We start from the raw sequence: 20,130 nt of genomic DNA, 5'->3' as shown, positions 1-20,130 counted from the left end.
AGGATAATAGTTGATTAAAGGAAGTAACTGGAGTGCACTCAGTCTATCCCTGCTTTGATCTATTTATAATGCAGTCACTCAGACTCACTGTTGGCTACCAACTCCAGTGGGGAGCCAATCAGGGGGACCAGCAAGGTCCTCAGAAACAATTACCTCAACAGGTGGAGCGGTCTTCAGTCGGCTCCAGGCAATTTTATCCTTTGAATCGCTTTCCTATGGAAGTGGTCCTGATGAAAGTGATGAAGGGTCCTGAAGATGCTCAAAGGATGCTGTGAATACGTTATTGTTTATAGTGGTCTTGCTGCGACTACTCCTCAGTCCACAAAGGGGGTGAGGCAGTCCTGGGCACAGTGCTGATGTCCCTGGAAATCTTCTTGTTGCTGGCAGAAGCCCAGTTGCCACTGAACTACTGTTCACCCAATATGGCAGTCACAGGACAATCTTTCCTGGGCCAATAACTCATCCACTGACGGTCCCAGCTGCACTTCGACGACACTCCTGGGCTCAGCAAACTTGTGCAACTTTGTGCATGACGTTCTGGTACCTGGTGCTGCACGGGAGCGGTTGGCGGCGGTTTGAAGACTTTGGGCTACCAACTTCCCCAGCAGGCTTCACAGCTGTTATGTCCCTATGCTATGAACAGGAGGCAAGCTCACTGACCCTTCGATTTGGCTGGGTTCTGGGGATGGCTTCTCCTCACGCAGGACACAGCAGGCACAGTCCCACTCCTTTGCTAGCCACCAGGTTCAGCAGGTGCAGTCCACTTCAATGCAGCCTCTCTCTTGACTAGTTCTACGGTACAGCATGGCAGTTCTTCTTTGGTCCTCCAGGTCCAGTCATGATCTGAGTTTGGAGTGCCAGGGGTGCCAAACTTATGCTAAAAATACATCTTCGGGTATGGCAAGGGGGATGATCCCAGTAGTCAAACACTGAAAAAGAAATATAACTTTGTATGCTTTCTTATGTTTGGAACTCAGTAGGGTTAAATTTAGAATATCATTGTGGACCGAGTCTCTAAGTCATTGGGAAGGAGGAGATAAACAGGGAATATTGCTTAGTTCATAAAGAGAGCGCGTCCGCTTACACCACTTGTGTGCCCCTGTATCTCTGAATGTTACTGAGCTCCAGATGGTCAAATTTATTTTAACCGGACCGTCCCTATCACGTGGCGGTGAGCCACGTGATCCGGTCGTCCTCGTGCCATCTGTTAAGTTTAAAGAAAATGCAGTTGCGTTTTGTGTAAAGGTATGTATGGATAAATGTCCTTTAATTTGCCATTAAATTAAATAATTTGCGCTCATCGGTTACGGTAATCGGTCCCCATTACTGCACTGGCTATTCTCTGCTGCTGCTGTCAGATCGTCTCCCAATTGACGTGAGAACCTTGCGTCAGGGAAAGAGTATCGGGAAGTTGTGTTTGCTAGACTCCAAGATTGGCTGAGTCAACATGTTTCCCTGATGATGCAAGAACCCCGTGTCAGAGAGGAGAATTATGGAAAACTGAGGTTGCTATGTTATTCTGAATATCACGTTGAGCCTTCCTCACATTACGTCGAAAAGTAGCAAGGGGATTGAAGTTCCCCATCCAGAGTTAGCCTCATTTTGTTCTGTTAGCAACTTTCTGTTTTATCCACAATCTTGAAGTTCACCTTCCAGTCAATATGATTCATAATAATCATATCGTTGTTAGTCATTTTAACTGAAGAGTGTTCTGATCTATTTTCGTCTGTGCTGAGGATATATTTTGTGATGAACCATTACTTAATACTCAATTATTACGTTTTTGGTGGTATACGTGTTGATGTGGTCATATGAAAAGTAAAACGATTACCATATTAGGGAAATGTATCCCATGATGTGCCTCTTCATAATATAGTGTCCCAAGGAATATCATCATTCAGCCCCCTGATGGGTGGACAATATGTAAATTCCACTTTATTCTCTTTCGAAGAGGATTCTTTCTAGATTCCTGATATCTGCTGTGACTTGTTCTAAAATAATCAATCTCATGTCATTGACGGTGTGGTTATTAGTTATGAAATGTTCCTCCATTGTTGTTGCGCCCCACCGTATATTGCTCCTATGTTCACCAATACTATGCTCACTTTTCTGGTTGTCATCCCTATGTATTTAAGTTTGCACAGGCATCTATCATATAGACTACTTGTTTCATGTTATGGTTGTCGTGCTTTCTCAGTTGCCATGAGGTGTGCAGACCTAGGTCGACCTCTTGTTTTGTTGAGGTGACATACACCACAATGAGCACAGGGAAAGCCTGGGGGAGACCTTGTGCTGTGTGCTGGTTTTAGGTATTGTTTTGGTCTTGTATGCACTGGGGTATCACGTATGCTTTTTTTCCCCATTTGTAGGAGAACAGTGGAAGTCCCATTGTCTAGTTCTTAGGTTCAGTATTTGCCAATTCCGTTGGATAATTTTTTTGATGTGATTGGATGCCACATTGTACGCATACAAGTGGGGGATCTGTGTTTTTGATGTGTGGGAGTCTCCAAAAGTGCATCCCTGTTTTGATTTCTTGCTCTTTTTCTAGATTTCTGTATTATTTGTTAGGGGTAAGCTTCGGGCCCTCAATTTGTTTGAAAGTATTTCTGCTTGTTTTTTAAAGTCATTAAGTTGGCTACAGTCCCTTCGGAGACTAAGGAACTGTCCATAACGGAGGTTCTCTCATAATGGCCAGGGGACATGGGGTATCAGCTATGTATTGTTTCTACATGGAAATGTGTGTGCAGTAGGGGTTTCTCTTGTACAGAATGCATTCCATCTCTAGATTAAAAACATACAACCCTGCTACACTTGGGGCAAAAGTGCTTCCCATCGAAGTTCCATGGTTCTGGAGGAAAAGGGTCCCTTCTAGTTCAAATTAGTTTCTAGTCAGGGCAAGTGTTGCACATTCCATGATGAATTATTTTGGTGGTGTGTATTGCCATTCTTCCATTTCTAGAATTTGTCTGATTACCTCAAGTGTGTTATCCTGTGGAAGACTAGTATATAAACTTTGCACATCCAGGATTATCAACAGACGAGTTTGTACATTGTACTCCAAATCTTTAATTTGCATCAGAAGATCTTCTGTGTCTCTTATATATGTTTTCTGTAAAATCGATTTTAGGTAGAAGTCAAAAAATATTCACAGTGGTTCCAAAAGTGAACCGATTCTGGAGACTAAAGGTCGACCGGGAGGACGATCCCGGTTTTTGTGAATTTTTGTGAGTGTATAAAAATAGGACATTTTAGGATTGCCGTTTCTCAAAAAATCTCCCTCTTGTTTGCTGATCCAACCTTCACATTCAGCTTCTTCGACCATAGTTGCAATTTCTAATTTTAGTGTTGGATCTTGTTCTAAGATTTTGGAGTTCTGTTTATCACTCAGTTGTCGTAGGCACTCTGTTCTGTATGCTATGGTGGTTTGGAGAACAATACCACTGCCTTTGTTGGCAGGTTTAATTGTTATTTCAGTGTCATTCTGTAGTTCAATAAGAGCAACTTGTTCTTTCTTGTTTAGGTTTTGGAATGTTTTTCAATCTCAGAGTATACTGTTTTTTTTAAAGCCATTAATTCTACTGGATTAGCATGAGTTGGGGTATAGTAGGTGGATTTTTTTTACGTAGCCCCATGTTAGAGGGCTGTCCCTGTTTTGCTGAGGACATGCTCCTGGTGTGCATTCAGACGTCCTCCCCTTCCCCTTCCCATTGTCCTTTCTACTCCCTCCCCTCCGACCTTGGCCTCTGCATAAAAAAGGAGGGCATTGATTGATTTGGAAGTTCGGGTAGCATTGGTTTAAAAGGGGGCCCCAAGGTTGCATGTGTTGGCCTTGTGGAGTGAAAGGTGGTCGGTAAATAGGTTGTGGTGGGAAACTGTACCCTTGCCAAGAGCGCACCCATGGTATTCTCATACTTCTATTGCTCCATTTCTGATCGTTGTCACTGACCAAGGATTCAGAATCAGTGTATCTGCCATCTGATGAATTATTATCAGATGCATCTGAATTGTAACTTGTGGGGGTTTTATAATCCAAGTTGGAATATGGATATGTTTTGCTTAAAGCAGATCGTGTGCAATATTTCTGGAGTTTATTTATTTTGGACTCTGTCAGATATTCTTTGTATTCATTTGTCTCTTTCAGCTAGCCTTTTCTAGAAGACTGTAACTGTAACACTCATTTCTTCCTCGCTAGTTTGGATTTCAACTACAATTTTCTCACATATTCTTTTGTGCTGTTTTAATTATCAATATTAACCTATCCTAGGTCTCAAGCAGGACATCAGAGTGGGCTAAATTGAAGGGAAGGAGCGGTTCCAGGTTAAAGCACCTCCGTCAAGACATTAGCCTTGCCTGCTACTGAGGTAAGCGAGAAGTCCAAGACCTCAGCCGCCCTTCACAACACTATGGCAAAAGAAACGCCCTGTCCATAGCCGTACTAGTAGGAGAGACCAGATGTCTCATGAGGTGTCCAGACCACTGGCACTTGCCATTTCCTCATACCATCTCGGCCAAGGGCTCCTCAAGGGGGTCAGGGTAGTCATATGGATTCTCAGATCTGCCCCAAGCATAGTCCTCAGAAAGCCTGTCAAAAAATGGAGGTACTGTCTCCGACCTGGAGGGTCTTGGTCTAGTCTGCATCGACATAGGACGATGCCTGTCTGGCTCTGTATCAGAGTTGTGCAATACAATGGGGCCTGTCTGGTGAAGTTTGTAGATCCGTGACTGGAGCTGGTCTGGATCCAGGATCGGGTTCAAAGAACAAGACTGCTGCCGAGGGCAAACCTGCCCTGAGAATTCAGTTGGGGAACATTCCAAACCCATTGGGCCTGAAGGCGCACCCAAGAGGGTCGGCTCACCCAAACATTAGGTCAATTCTTTCAATTGAGCAGGAGTACTTCTGGCTCCTGGAAATGCTGAGAGATGCGGAGCGGGCTCAGGATCTGCGGTGGAAGTGCGGGAGCAGGGCCAAGGTAAAAGAGTTGTTACCATGCCTCATCCGATGGCTTGGACTGACGCAGCTAGGTAGAAGAACGCTGCGACTTGCTGGTCTTCTTCTTGGGGGACTTACACAAGAAAGATTTTGACCCCGACTTCGATGACTACTTGTGGGAACAACTCAGAGTGGGCCTTTGTCCTTCCACACAGCTGGGATCTGGAGTGGCGCGGAGTCATTCGGTATCAAGTGACCAACAGCTTCAATGCACACTTTCGGTTTGCTTTGGGGTTCATCGCATGGCAGCAGGGCAGGCCTGGAAGTCATGGTTCAGCTCCATGCACCATAAGCAACCAAGGGCGATCTGTGCCAGACATTTGCCTATAGCAGGCTCCATAGGATTTAAAACCCACAGATTTCTTAGGGGATATCCCTAAGACACATTGGAAGCAGGACTGCTCGAAAAATGTTGATAAAAAATAAATTAAATGACTGAGGTTACTCTTTCCGATCTGCACTGAAGGCGTGGAAAGAATAGAACCGATGTCAGTGCACTGGGGTGGTGCATATATATGCACCGCACATGTCACATCTGGCGCAGACGACACTGTGAAGATAGGCCCTATCTACCGGCATGCAGAGGTAAACTCAAGATTTTCCAGATCAAGTCCGACGCCTGGGGAATATTCTGCGGTAAGAAGTCTCTTTCAGATGGAAATACTAAAAGTCTGTAAATTGGAAAAAAGACAACTACCGAGGAACACATTTTAAGGTTTAACAACTTGCTTGTTTTGTATGAAGTAAAACAAAAAAACTATAAAAATATAATGCTTGTGGTTGCCAATAAATAAATGCAATGTATTTGTTATACTTGTTTGAAAATGCCTGCATCTACATTAAACACGTTTGTTACCTTTTCCCTTTTTTCACCCCACCTTCTCCTCCTGTATGATTTTATGATTAAAACAAACACCAACTCACATAGTTTACAAGCTAAAAATATATGGCAGTGATTCTGAATTCACACATGTGCAAATAATTATTTACCAAAGAAGGTTGCAATATATTACATTGTGTTCACCTGTTTGATGTCAATAAATATAGATCAAGAAAGTAAATCAAGACACAAACTGCATACAATGCCTACATTGACCACAACTGTGTGTGCAAAAATCTCTTAAATAAATAAACAGAATTACCTTTAAGCAATTCAAATAGATATTTAGATTATTTTAAGATAAATTAATACCTGACACTATTCAGGTCACTTTCCCATTCAACTTTCTGATGTTCAAGTAATGATTTCAGATCTCTTGTTTCTTCAATAACCTTTTGCAGCTCTTTCTTTTCGCTTTCAAGCTTCTTCACTTTTCCTAGTAGTAGTCCATAGCGACCATTTTCCCTTTCCATCAAATGTTCATATTCATGTACTATATTCTGGATTTTCAAGAGATTAACTGAATCTGAAAATCAAGACATATGCTGCAATCAAATGTGTAGTTTAACAGGTATGTTAACAGTTCCTAAAAAGTCACACAAGTAAAAACAAACTACACATATGCAGGGATTATTAGCCATATAAAATCATTTCCTCTCATGCATGTGCTTCTGAACTCTTTCACATTTTGCCTCAGGACACTTAAAATATATGTTCTGCAAAGGGCCTCCAACTTGATTTTAAAGTAACAGTCCTGTGATAATACCCTACAGACTTCGGGTGCAGTAGTGCTTTTAGGTATTTTATTTAAAGGAAAACAACTGCTCCATCAATATATTACATCTACCAAAAAAGGACTAAGTTTACATTATGTATTGCTCACTAAGTATGCTTTCATAAGTATTTGCCGTATTCGGAACACAATCTGAGCTTAAACCAACAAGGGCTTACTTGTATTGGGTTCCAGTCATGGCGCAGTGGCCACGCGCCATGTTCTGGCATGACTTTTCTGGGGCAATGTCAAGACTGATTTGCATTTACTTGGTTCACTGAGCAAAAACAATGCATAGCAGCATGGCCAAAAGTAACAGCCTGTGGTTAAGAATACATCACATTTTTCATCACGTTTGGCCTTTCTGACCAGAGCAACTGAGGTCATGATTTTGAAAATCCCATCAGTGAGCTTCCCAGCTACCCTGAAAGGTCTATGATTAAGGACAATAGGATGACAGTATGAAATAGAACACCCTTTTAACCCCTAGGACTAAGACTCTCCAATGACAAGAATTCAATACATGGCTGGGAATTGCAATAATTTTAGACTAACTGAATTCAATATTAGCCAAGCTGATGTTGCAGAATCCTTATCTAAAGCTAACCCCAGACGGTCATTACAATCAGGAGTTTTGAAACCAACCAAAAGTCACAGCGCCACTTGTATAATGTTGTACAACATGCTTCAAGAGTACACTTGCTCAGAACGTTGAAATGCCATACCTACACCTGAGGTTTACACTACTCTTATAAAAGGAATTTTCTGAAATGGCACAAGCCAATCCTTTTGAATTGATAGAAAATCATAGACTGTGAAGTGTAAAAAGCAATCCTAAGGCTCTTCTGACAAGCAGCAGTAAGCTGGCCATGAATAGCCAGCCAGTGAGTTACTGTTACAGATGAATGAATAAAGACGAGTGTAAGTCTGAGAAACAGATGATGGATGATGCTCATCCTTGAATAGTATGTGGAAGTATGTATCTTTGAGTTCCACAGACTTCATCCAAATAACTGTTCTGCATGGCTGAAAGATTTAAGGCATAGTGGCCATGTCACAGCCTCTACTAGGATAAACATATTTGTTTCATAATTATCGAATACTTATCTAATTATTATAACAACTGCCTGAGGACCGTTTAATCTTGTGCATAAGGATAATAATGTACTAAAGCTATGTTAATTGTTCTCAAAAGTCAAGGTTTTTGGAATTTCTAATACTTCTTGAAAAAAAAAAAATCAGCAATCTTGGAGGATATGAAGGAGGGACTGTGGAAAGGTCATACGCATATGCTTCTTTGATTACAACAAACAGCTATTGATCTTTATTGCAGCAGACTTCAATACCTTGATGCGTTTACCATCAGACCAGGCCAAAACACCACCCTATGATCTTGGAGACCCAAAATATTGCTCTTCTTAGGGTCTGATTCAGAGATTGGCGGAAAAGGTACAAATGCGACAAAGTAACCCCTCCGACAAACCACTTAAGTTACTGTCTCATTTAGATACGGGCAGACCTTAGGTTTTCCGTTGACTGAGCGCACACATGGTCTGCTGACAGAAAACTTCTTCAGATTGCCCAGCAGAGTAGGGGCCATTGGAGGAAGGACTTTACGTCACCAGCTCTCTTTAGGGTGGAAGGTGTAATGTCTTTTTTCCTGTCCGTCACCACCAGGAAAATTTGGACAGTAAGAGACTGAAGGAGAAAAAAAGAAAAATGTCCTCCACAACTTGGAAGAAAATATCTAGATTGTAGGGGTCATTCATTTCTTGTTTTTTCTGAAACAAACTCCTCCTTTTGGAGTTTGTTTCGGAAACAAAAAAAAAGTTTAAAGTTTGGTGAATGGGTGTCAAAACAGACAGTGGCTGTCCACCAAACTTTGTGTACACTGACATGACAGCAGTTCCTTTAAATGTATAGAGATGACAGCTGGGCCTCTAAAATTGTCAGACAGCAGTCTATAATGATGGTGTAAGTAAAGTTCACCTCCACAGTGATGGAAAGACAAAGCCCATCTGTCAAACTTCCAATTAGGCCCCAAATACCATTCCTTCCCATATTAAAGGTCCTTATTTGGACCTTATCATCTATAGGCAGTGGATGTTCATCCGACCAACTCACAATGAATAGGCTAGTCAGATAACCTCATACTATCTTATTTAGATTCACCTTTTTTTACAAAATGAAATCAAAGTACTCAAGCAAGGCAGGCACAATCAAATGTCATCCAAAATAAGTACATACATTTGAAGAAATGGAAACCTAATATCTGATATTTCAGTAAACCATCATACTAATCCTAGTGATACCCTGCCACAAAGGCTACAAAACTACTGTAATCAGGTAGCAAAACAAAATTCTCTGCCATGCCTTAACTTGATGTCAGCTGATTTCAAGAGACAGTGTCACAAACTAGAAGGAAAACAGAAAGAATTAGTCCTCAGATGGTTGGATAGCACTACATCGCTATAAAACCATAATTGTTAATGGACAAAATATTAACAGTAGGGTTGATCAAGCCAGTAATCAGGCAAGGGAACTAAGTAGCATTTTACAACTGTTCACCAAATCAGCCTGCTTACAATTACGCCCAGTCCCCACAATCAGTAGATCAAACGAGTTTAAGATTTGTTTTAAATAACCTGCAAGCCGTCGACCATATGGATCCTCGACATGTGAAGATGAGACGCTACCACTGACATGACTTCAGCAAAGACCGAGTTGCCAATGTCAGGCCGATGGATAGGCCGATAGTCAGCAGGACTGGCACAAGAAAAAACATATTCATACAGGCCTAGGACTGTATCCAATCCTTCGTGTTTAAGGCCAGCAGAACCTGAGCAAGTGTCATCATTTTTAATTCTATTTTCTTGAGGCACGAGTTAAAAAAATCTGAGGTCCAAAATCAGATCTTGATGACTGTACTTCTTGGGAACCAGGAGGTATCTAGAATGGCAACCTATACCTCTCTCTCGATTTCGGGAAAGCATAGTGGCATGATCTGCTGACAACTGAGCAGAAACTGGAGGAACATAAGGAATGTATAACCTTGTCAGACAACGTGAGACCCACTGATCCAACATAATAGAGTGCATAGGGGGTAGACAAACTAGACAGCGCTTTACTGGCCTCGATGATGAAAGGTACCCTAAAGAGGCTTTCTGGCAGCCATACCGAATGAAGAGGAAGAATAAGATTGTTGCTTCTTCTGGTGACCTCTACCCATACCACTACCCTTCCCCCAGGAGCCATGGAAAGGCTGAACTGCCTGAGCAGGCTGTAGAGGCTGCCTACGGCAATAGGCAAGGCCTTTCAAAAATCCTCAGAACCTCTGATACTGCTGCTGAAATTGGTAGGCAGGGGGGAAGCAATTCCAAGAAACGTGTCAGAAATCTGCTGTCCTTAAAGCCTTTCAGGGTAGAATCTGTCTTCTCACCAAACAAGTGAACCATATTCAAAGGGTATGTGCAAGAAGGAACATTTGACACCCACAGAAAACATAGTGGCAAGCTTCCTGGTTTGGCATTTAATGACAACACTCATAACCTGGGTAACACAATCTGTGGTATCCAGGACGGAACTCAAAATATATTTTGCAATGTCCCGGCCATCCTGGCAAACAAGTTGCAAAGGCAATACCTCACTCGTCGTGTCCCGAAAGGCATGAGTGTAACAACCCAAGAGGCAAACAGCATTCAAATCTCAAAGTGCTAGGCTAGCGGGTGAAAAAATGTTCTTGCCCATAGTCTTTCATTCACTGTACAGTGGAGCAGTTAGAAAACTTTGCACTTAAAAGTCTGACCTATAATACTCTTAGGATTAAGATGTTCTGTCAAGAAAGTTGGACCATCTGGTACAAGCCTGTGTCATGTTGGAATAGGGCAATTCACAGGTGGGGTCAAGCAAGACTTACCTCAGGCTGCCAAGAGGGACTTAGTCACCTTTATCAAATGGCATGAAGGCTCTAAAGTAGAATGCTTGTGCAGTAAACTTTCGGGTCAAAGGTTGGCCTTGGTATCCACTGTAGGGAGCTGCAAATTTAGCACCTCTGCAGCTTTGCATACCACCACCATGAAAAAACAGCACTAACTTATAATAGGTGCCCTAAGGAAAAGTTGATTTCAGTCTCTGGTGAGGTGTCCAAGCCACTGGCACTATGGAGATCAAGGTATAAGCTAGCATCAGCAAAATGAGGCCGGAGCAAGTGGTCCATCATCTCACATTCGTTTTCATTGTGGGCAACATGCTGAAGGCACTGAAGAGCATTAAATTAGAGACAAAGGTGGCCTCCTTACTCCTGAAATACTGCCTTTGATGATAGGAAACAGGAGGAGAGTCTTCAGGTTGGCCTTCTTGATTATGTAGTGTGACATAGAGCACGGCGTAGCTGAAGCCGAATTCAGATCCGATATCTGAATCAGAGCAAGATTCAGAACTGGTGCGTTTGGAACTGGGGGTAGCTCCAAGAAGATACCAACTGGCAGAGCCTGCAGTAAAGGAGTAAAGGCACTGCCTGGGGCTGGAGCTGCCTGAGTTTGTAAGGGGTCATCAGCAGACAGGGAGCCCACACAGGCAGAAGCCTGACTACAGACCCCAACGGATCCATGGGGCCTGGCAGTGAGGCAGAGGGATTCTGAATCACCTTAAAGAGCTACCGTATGGCCCCCTTTAATGGTACATTTTGCTGTGCAGTAAAAACTGGCCTTGGGCAAATCAGAGTACATCGGCTCCAGAACCAGAATACAATCAGAGTATGACATTAAAGCAGGAGTCAGGCCTTTTGAAAATAGACTGAGAGACCTCTGCCTGAGGTAAAAGCTTTGAAATCGCGAAGAGCCTCCCTTGGACTTCCGTTTTCTTTTAGACTGGTCTCTCAGATTTATCTTGGATTTGAAAGGGATGGCTCCAAGACTTGAAGTGGGACTGACCTCATTTCTTGCGCTCAGCGACAGTGTTTTGCTTGTCGCTTAGATGCATCAAGGAGTATTTGTCACAGGACTTGGGATCATGCTTGATACCAAGGCACCAGAAACAGAATTCATGAATATGTGTAACTGAAATCTGCTTAAAACACAATCTAAACCTTGTAGATTTTGAAAGGGTGACACAAGTTTGGAAAAGAAGTTGAAAACTGAAACAGCAGAGCTCTAGAGCCACGTAAACGGATGCGGAAAAAAAGGAACCGATGTTAGTGCACAGCAGTGGTGCCTATATGCGGACCTGTGTTATCTTGTCGGAAGGTGGGATGGATTCATGACATAGGATGATGGTGCAACATGCAGATGCACAGGAGCTATGGCAAGAGTTTCCAGATCCAGTCTGTGACCTGGGAAGATTCACAAGGAGAGGAATCTACAGGTAGTTGTATCGGTCAGAAACACTGCGTGTTGCTCTACAAGATGATATTCTGGTGGCCTCAGGCAAGGGGCAATTGCCACGCTATCGCCTCAGTCAGTCAGCAGCATTCAAAATGGTTCTATTTTAATTAAGGGTGGGCGTAGTTCGCGAAGTAGCACTTCGCGAAGCTACGCAAAGTGAAGTTCGCACTACGCGAGCTACGCGTAGCACTTCGCGAACTGCGTAGTAACATGTTCGCACTGTGCAAGATGTTGTTTTCAATGATTGCACAGTGCGGACAAGCAACCGGCACTGTGCAATCATTGAAAATGTCATCTTGCACAGTGCGAGCTGTAGTTTTCTGCTGCTCGAGTAGATTTTTACTCGAGCTTCAGCTTTCTCAACGCGAACTGGTAGTTTCTCATCGCGAGCGGTCGCGAGCATACGCGACCACTCGCAATGAGAAACCTGACCTCCTCGCGTTGGGAATCTCGCCGGGAGGTTTATTTTCCATGCTCGCGATCGCCAACTTGCAGTTGCTGATCGCGAACAAGGAAAAAGTCTCGCCGGGATGTCATTTTGCTTGCTCGCGGTCACCAACTTGACGTTGAGGACCGCGAGCAAGCAAAAAATGACCGCAGCACTACGCAACACTACGCTACGCGTGTTCGCACTGTGCTACGTGCAGTTCGCGTAGTGCGAAGTAGCGCGAACTTCGCAAACTACGCGAGCATAGCGTAGTGCTTCGCCCAGGCCTAATTTTAATTACTCTTCAATTGGTAACAGGGCAAAGCACACATATCTAATGCAGCTATATAATGAGTCAAGCAATGGGTGCCACAGGGACCCCCCCTCACCCCCATTCTTTTTAACATGTTTATCAAAATCCCATTCAGAATTCTTCAGAGGAAGTATTTAAAATAAGATTCATATGCCAAATACACAAAGATTTAGCAATGTGTCAAAGGACCTTGTGAAGAATTTTTAGCTTGCTAGAAAGACCAACAAGAATGCTTGTTGGGAGAGGATGTAGCCTTACAGCTAGAGTGGTCAACCTCAACGCTGGGAAACTGGGTTCGAGTCTCTGCAAGGACGCTCAACATCCTGTGATTATGGGCAAACCACTTAATCTCCCCATGCCTAACAAAAATGAATGTGTCCATCTGTAACAAAACTGGTGCTCATGTAAAGCGCTCTGATACCTGATTTCTTTGGGTCAAGATAGCGCTATATAAAATAAAAAATAAATGCTAACTGAAAGGCCCACAGTGGATTAAAATTAAACAGGGCAAGAACCAAGGTTCCTTTGATGGGATTGAACCCTAACAGATGTGTACTCTGGAGGCACTTCCACAGCCTTCAGAATTATTTGCATTTTATCCACCTTTGCCAAAAGGCTAGAAATCAGAGCATTATTTGTGATACTGGAGCAATGATCAGGTCAGAGGATTATATCTTAAAACAACTGAAGCAAATAGTCCCATGAATTAAGAAAAAAAATTATAACAGCGGTTGTGATTCAGCAATTCAAAGCTTTCCCTTATCATCCAATAGAATGACTCCAGGTAGTGCACAAAGCTGTAGCAAACTCAATGTTAAAAATTATTAGATCAGGGCTTACATTTCTTCAATGGATCTCACTAGTTAAGTGAATATGTTACTTATCACTTTTTGCAGTAAGGCAGCTCGGGTCCTCAGAGGATGTGGTCTTACGACTAGAGTGGCCGACCTCAACGCTGGGGAACCAGCAGGGACGCTAAACATCCTGTGATTCTGGGCAAATCACTTAATCTCCCAGTGCCTATCAATAATGAATGTGTCCTTGTGTGACACAACAGGTGCTCATGTAAAGTGCTCTGATACCCAAAACCTTCGGGTCAAGTTTGCGCTATATAAACTCTGTAAATAAAAAAGAAAAAAAACTACTTATCTGGGAAGAAGGTTGGTTAGAGCCAGTTGAATGATAAAAACCTGAAGCTTGCTCACACACCTAGCCATTGTAATGGCGATATAAAAGACCATTTTTAAAGTCAAAAGTCTTAATGGACCACTGTGCAGAACCTCAAAAGGGGTGCACATAAAGTGAGAACTACATTTCAAGTACCAAACTACATTTCAAGTACCACTGTTGCATTACAAAGAGTTTTGGTGGTAATAAATGTTGCAAACATTTCACCACAACATGCGATTTTAATAAAGAAAGCTGAATCAACAACTACAAAAAAGCCAGAAAAGCTAGCTGACAAATAGCCTTTAAGGTCCCAAAGAAAGCCCTTGCTGGGCCAGGGTGAAAACAAATAAGTATTCCGACAACTTGGACTGCAGTGGGTCAATTTTTCGGGTGCAGCACCAAGTCACAAACTGGTCCAAATGACTAATTGACAGCAATTTTGTAGAGTGATGCCTTCCAGCCAAAAGGACATCAACAACCTCTGAAGGAGGTCAAATGAGATTATTTGCTGACATTCAATCTCCAAGTATGGACATGGAAACTGCACAGGCCTCGGTGCAGTAGCCTGCCCTGTTGCCGCAACAGAATATCCGACCTTGATCAGCAGCTTGACAACATAACAGATGCTCATGCCTAGGAGTTCAGGCCACGACCTTCTCCTGGCCCAATATATTGCCACTAGGATGACTTGGGGCAGTCGATCCTGGTCATTTTTAGAACTCCGGCCAGAAGAAGCAGAGGTCAAAAGACATACAGAAGTAATCAGCTCCGCACTAGGGAGCATGCATCAACTTGCAAAAGTACAAACATTGCATATATTCTCTACTGTGGCCATAAGATAGAGCCAGGTTCTCCCCACTGATGGAAGATGCCCTGCACCACATCCGGGTGTAACAGCCAATCTGGTCTGCTAAACATGGGCGGCTGAGTTTGTCCGCCCTGGCATTTAGAAATCTTGCCAGGTGATTCGCCACCTGAAAAATTCCCTAGCAGTCCAGCGACTTCCAGAGGTGTAGAGCCTGCTGGCACATTGCCCAAGACCACACCCTGCCCTGCTTGTTGCAGTACCATAGGACAGTGGAGTTGTCCATGAACACCTGCACCAGCCTTTCCATGATGACTGGCAGGAAGGCCTTCAAAACCAAGTGGATCACCCTCAACTCCAACAAACTAATTAACGTGGAAAGGAGCTTCTGCTGTAGGTCTTATTGCAGTCTCCTCCAAAATCTATTTACAATTCAACAGATTCGATTGGTGCTCTGCCCACTAGCACCAGCACGATGTCCCTCCTATTCTACCCAGCCAAAGTCCTGAAAAAAAGACATCAACAAGCGCCTCGCCGACCATGTCGCCGAACGCTAGCTTCTCAACACCACACAATCAAGATTCAGATTCATATCTAAGAATGGAAACTGCACTTATAACAACAAAGATGACCTATCAGCAGCCTTAAACACCATCTCCCACCCAATCTTAATCAAACTACTCCACGAAGCAGTCATTCAGGGACTCACCCTCGAAAAGATATGCTCCTTCCTCACTGGAAGAATCTAAACCATCAACATGCCCCTCCCCTTATGCCTCTGAAGCACAGGATCTTATTTGTAGAGTCCCGCAGCGCTCCTAGCTCAGCCCAATCCTATTCAACATCTCATTGACCGTGCTGCTGACGTCATACAAGCTCACAAAATAAACATCTTCACATACACCAAAGACAAGTAACTGAATCTCAGACAAAACACCCAACCCCACATGTGTGACAGAAGTATGTCTCAAATTGAACTCAGACAAAAGTGGTAGTCTCGGAAAGAATGCCTCACCATGGGATTCCACCTGTTGGCCCACAGAACGTTGACCCACTCCCACACCCGGCTAGTAAGCTGTCAGACTAGTCCTCAACCTCCCCGGCTGAGCTTGCATCAAACCACACTGTAGGAAACTCCACTGGCTAACGATACACAAGCGTACACACTTTAAACTCCTCAACCACAACTAGTAAGCTCTCCACAACACTGGCCCTGCCTACTTGAACAGCCACATTCACTTCCACCAACCTTCCAGACACCTTCACTCTGCCAGTCTCTCACTAAGACATACCCCAAGCATACACAAAAGCAGAGCATGAGGCCACGCTTCTTGTACCTGGCTCTTAATGACGGAAATGACCTCTCACAAGACATTAGAGCCTCCTCCTCTCTTCTTGATTTTCGTAAGAAGCTGAAGCCCTGGCTCTTTTTTAGTAGCCCCCAGGGCTGGTCTCACACACTTGCTACAGAGAACAAGGACACCCTTATGGGTGATCTAATAAAGGACAACGATCTCCATCATTCTTCAGCACCAGGAAGTAGCAGAAGTAATGCCTAGCTTCTAATTCAGATGCCGGAACCCTCCCTATCACCAATTTCATCATAAGGGCCTACACATTATGTTGCAAGGCGGACAGGTTGCCCTCAAAAGCCACCATGATGGTGGTAGAAGGTGTAATTGGGGGGAAGAAATGGGAGAGGGTTCCCCAATAGACAATTTGAAGGACCCATTTGTATTGCCATTCTAGGAGGAAATATTGGATCCTGCCTCCGACAGGGGGGTCGTGTGACAGAAAAAACATATTAGAGATGTTTTGCAGCTGTGGTTCCGGGGGGGGGGGGGGGGCGGGGGGTAGTGGCTGAGCTGTATGTTGTGTCTACTGCCCTGGGTGTTGTCTTTGTGAGCCGCAACCTTGAGGCTGGAAGGCCTAAATCTATGGAGGAGTCTGGTGTTGGCAAAACTGAAAAATCTGCTATAGCCAGAGAGGGGATGTTAGGAGGCTGGCTTAGTATATGGTTCACACTTATTTAAGTGAAGAACCTTGCACTAATCAAGACAACTGTTATGGTGATTTTAGTGGTCTTAGAAAACCATAGAAAGCTCGCTAAGTGGTAGCTGTGGACAGCAGTCTTCAGGCTTAGTCCAGAAGGAGTGTTAAGCAGCTTGTATTATCAGAACTAATCATATAGTGTAGGTTAAAAAAAAAAGAACCACACAGTGTAGTTATAAAAATAGGCCTATTTATTATACACACTCACTAACACTAACACATTGGTATATCTCCTACCCTTCAATTGTAAACCAGTAAGAAAGCACAAATACACAGTGGTCTCCAGGGGGGAGACCAAACCATATACTAAAGAAGTGGAATGCAAACTGCGAAGTCGGGACTTGGACCAGGAGACTCAGAAGAACCAGGGACACAAGGAACCACCCAAGATAAGTACCCCAAGGATCCTGTGTGCTGAGTGGAAATACAGCCGCGTACGCAATGAACGTCAATGGGAAAGTCGCTGTAGCAGTTTTCAAGAAGGGCCCTTCCCAGTGGACCCTGAAGAAACCCAGTGGAAGAAAGAAGGTTGGAGAATAACCCCACCCATGGATACCCCAGGAACCAGGATACCTACACCAGGGAAGCCTGTATGCAAGGAGGAAACCAGATGTGCCCTTCAAAGCAGTTTGGTAGCGCTTGCAAGCGCCCCCACCCTGGCCCAATAGGGAGGTGGTCACACCTCCCTGTGACAAGAAACCGATTGTTTAACCTTCCGCTGCTCGAGCTCAGCTCAGCAGCAGGAGGGCAGAATTGTATCTGGGGTCAGCAGCAGCACTAGCTTACTGGCAGACTCTGGAAGGCTATTACCAGGAGTACTGGGGGGTTCCCGGAGGAGCACCCCAGTGCATTAAATCATACATCAAACACCACTAACAGTATTAGGGTATGATTCTAACATGTTTGATACCAAATATGCCTATGTTCGGCACAGCCGAGATATAGTTAGCAGATGCGTAATGAACATGGCCACTCTATGTATCAAAATGGCAGACCGCACTTAGGATGCCTGGAGAATCGACTCTGGGGTTTGTAGGGGTGCCCTGCCTATGCAGGGAACCCTCACACTTATAACCTAGCACCCTGCCTTCAGGATTGAAAGGCCTGCCTTAGGGGTAACCTATAGGTTTTAATTGCAGTGACCTCAGATATAAGGAAACATATCTGTTGCTAGCACCAACTTACACAGGCTGCAATGGCAGGCCTGTAGTCACAGTTTGAGTGGTCTCTCATGGGTGGCATAATACATGCTGCTGCCCATGGGTGACCTCTGGGGTACCTATGCCCTGGGTACCTTAGTATCATATACAAGGGAATTACATGGGTACACTAGTAGCCAATTGGGAAGGTACCAAAGTACTTACCACTGTCAAAGTCATGGAGAAAGCACAGTGACTGGGGTCTTGATTAGCAGGATCCCTGTCAGAATAGTCCTAAAACAGAATAAAACCAGCAAAAAGTTGGGGTAAACATGAAAGCAGATCCTGCTTTACTACAGGGGGTCAAACTGTTGGTGGCATTGCCTGGCAGGGCAGACACACACAATGAACGTTCCTTAAATCATTCCAGGCTGAATCGGTTTTGTTGCTATAATGATGAGAGCCACTGAATGGCATGTCCATTAAAGATGCCTAGACATCCCCATAGAAGCTCGCAGCCCTCGTCCAGGATTGGCGTGGTAGTATCACACTGGTACACATCATCCAACCATAGCAGTCAGTCATGTCCAAACCAGAGAGAATTACAAATTTAGCTGCATCGCAGCCATCTTGGGTAGTTTGGATCAGGGCCACCCTGACATTCATCCAAAACCAGCAGTAAAGCTTGGTCCCATGAGGCATGGGAATAGCAGCCTAGAAGACAGCTGGGCATTTACTAATCGCAGAGTAAGACTAGTGGAAGAAACAATATGCTTATCAAATGTCTCTATACTCTTAGACTTAAGATCTGGGGGCCAGGTGGGAAAGGGTTTGGGATTTACCTTACTGGTGCAGGCATCCACCAAGTTTTTTGGCACAGGATGTTCTGTGAGAAAGGCAGCGTTGCCTGGTGCTGGATGCCAAGTGACTTTCCTATTAAATGGTTTTCCTAAACATGGTTTCGCCTAAGTGTCCAAGAGGCAATACTTAAGGGACTCATGAAAAGATAATAGATGTTTTGTAGGCCCTTCAGCAAACTGGAGTACCTCTGTTAAAACACTAATGTTCCCCTACATAGTAGGGAGTTGTAGGTGTAGTACTTCTGCCACCCTCTACATAACAGTGAAGGAGTCACTTTCCTCAGTGGCAGAATCAGGAGGAGACACGGCTCGTACCTGGAGAATTACCTAGGCCACTGGCATCTTGTAGATTCTCACACCAGTTTTTGTCATCAAATTGGGAAACTAAATCATCCAATTGGTCCGCCTCCAAATCAGTACCAAAAAGGCTGGTCCCTGACATGTGGTAAAGGCACAGAATCAGAAGGACTGCCGACCGGCTGAGCTCCTGTACAGACTCAGTCAAGGTCCTAGTGGATTCTGTAAATCATTCCCTGGCATTGGCACATGTGTTGATAGAAAGTAAATTGGTGAAGTGAATGGCGCCAGAACTGAAGTTGGCACATGAACTGTTGATCAACCTGATGCAGGTTCAAGGATCACAGGTGAGGGCATGCTTAAGTAAATTATGCAGCAAGAGAAAAACAATTATGCGGCAGCATGTGGAACATTCTGTAATAGTGTTACTTCTTTATATTGTCATTTCTACACTTATTAACACTTTTACCACTATCTTCTGCAAAGGGGCTTCCACTGCACGGTAACACGTGTTGCTGCGTTTTTAGTATCTTTGAACTGAAACACATTTTTTGGGGCTAAATTATGCTGTTTATGTAGTAGATTATGTAATGTTATTATGTAATATTTGGCAAATCCAGAATTATGATGAAAACACGTGCCCGCATAATTACAGTGGCCGTGACTTTAAACAGAGTGCCACTGCAATCATAGGAAGAACCACAGGGGTTCCCAACACTCCAAAGCCCAAGAGCAAAATCTCCAGCTCCAGTGTGCGTTGAGATGAAGGAAAACCTCTCCGGGGGTCATCAGGGATTAAATCCACTGGGAGAGATAGAATGAGTTTATGAGAGCAACTTCTGAGAATGAGTTTGTGAGGGCAACTTCTGGGGGCCTGCTACACACTCTGCAGCCCACCACAACAAACCCCACACACATTGGTGGTGCCCTGTCCATCCTGGAGGCCCCACAATTGTACATTGTAGCCCTATTGCAGGGAGGGGCCTTGCATATTTATGACCAAATCTAATCCCTTCCCACTAACATATAGTATAATATGAGCAA

General features: G+C 44.0%; 1 protein-coding gene across 11 annotated transcripts in view; it reads right to left on the bottom strand.

Annotated features, from left to right (window-relative positions):
• ANKRD26 (ankyrin repeat domain 26) overlaps positions 1-20,130 on the bottom strand; it is a 1,120,330-nt gene that overhangs the window by 564,194 nt on the left and 536,006 nt on the right. For all 11 annotated transcript variants that reach the window (XM_085653113.1, XM_085653117.1, XM_085653121.1 and 8 more), the window contains one exon: positions 6,183-6,396. In XM_085653113.1, coding sequence (XP_085509239.1) covers positions 6,183-6,396 — 214 coding nt within the window. The remainder of the gene's footprint in view (positions 1-6,182; positions 6,397-20,130) is intronic.

This window comes from Triturus cristatus, chromosome 4_1 (genome assembly GCF_964204655.1).
Source record: "Triturus cristatus chromosome 4_1, aTriCri1.1, whole genome shotgun sequence".
NCBI classification, from domain to species: Eukaryota; Metazoa; Chordata; class Amphibia; order Caudata; family Salamandridae; genus Triturus; species Triturus cristatus.
Note: the sequence above shows the minus strand (reverse complement) of the source record. Positions and strands in the feature narration are given on the sequence as shown.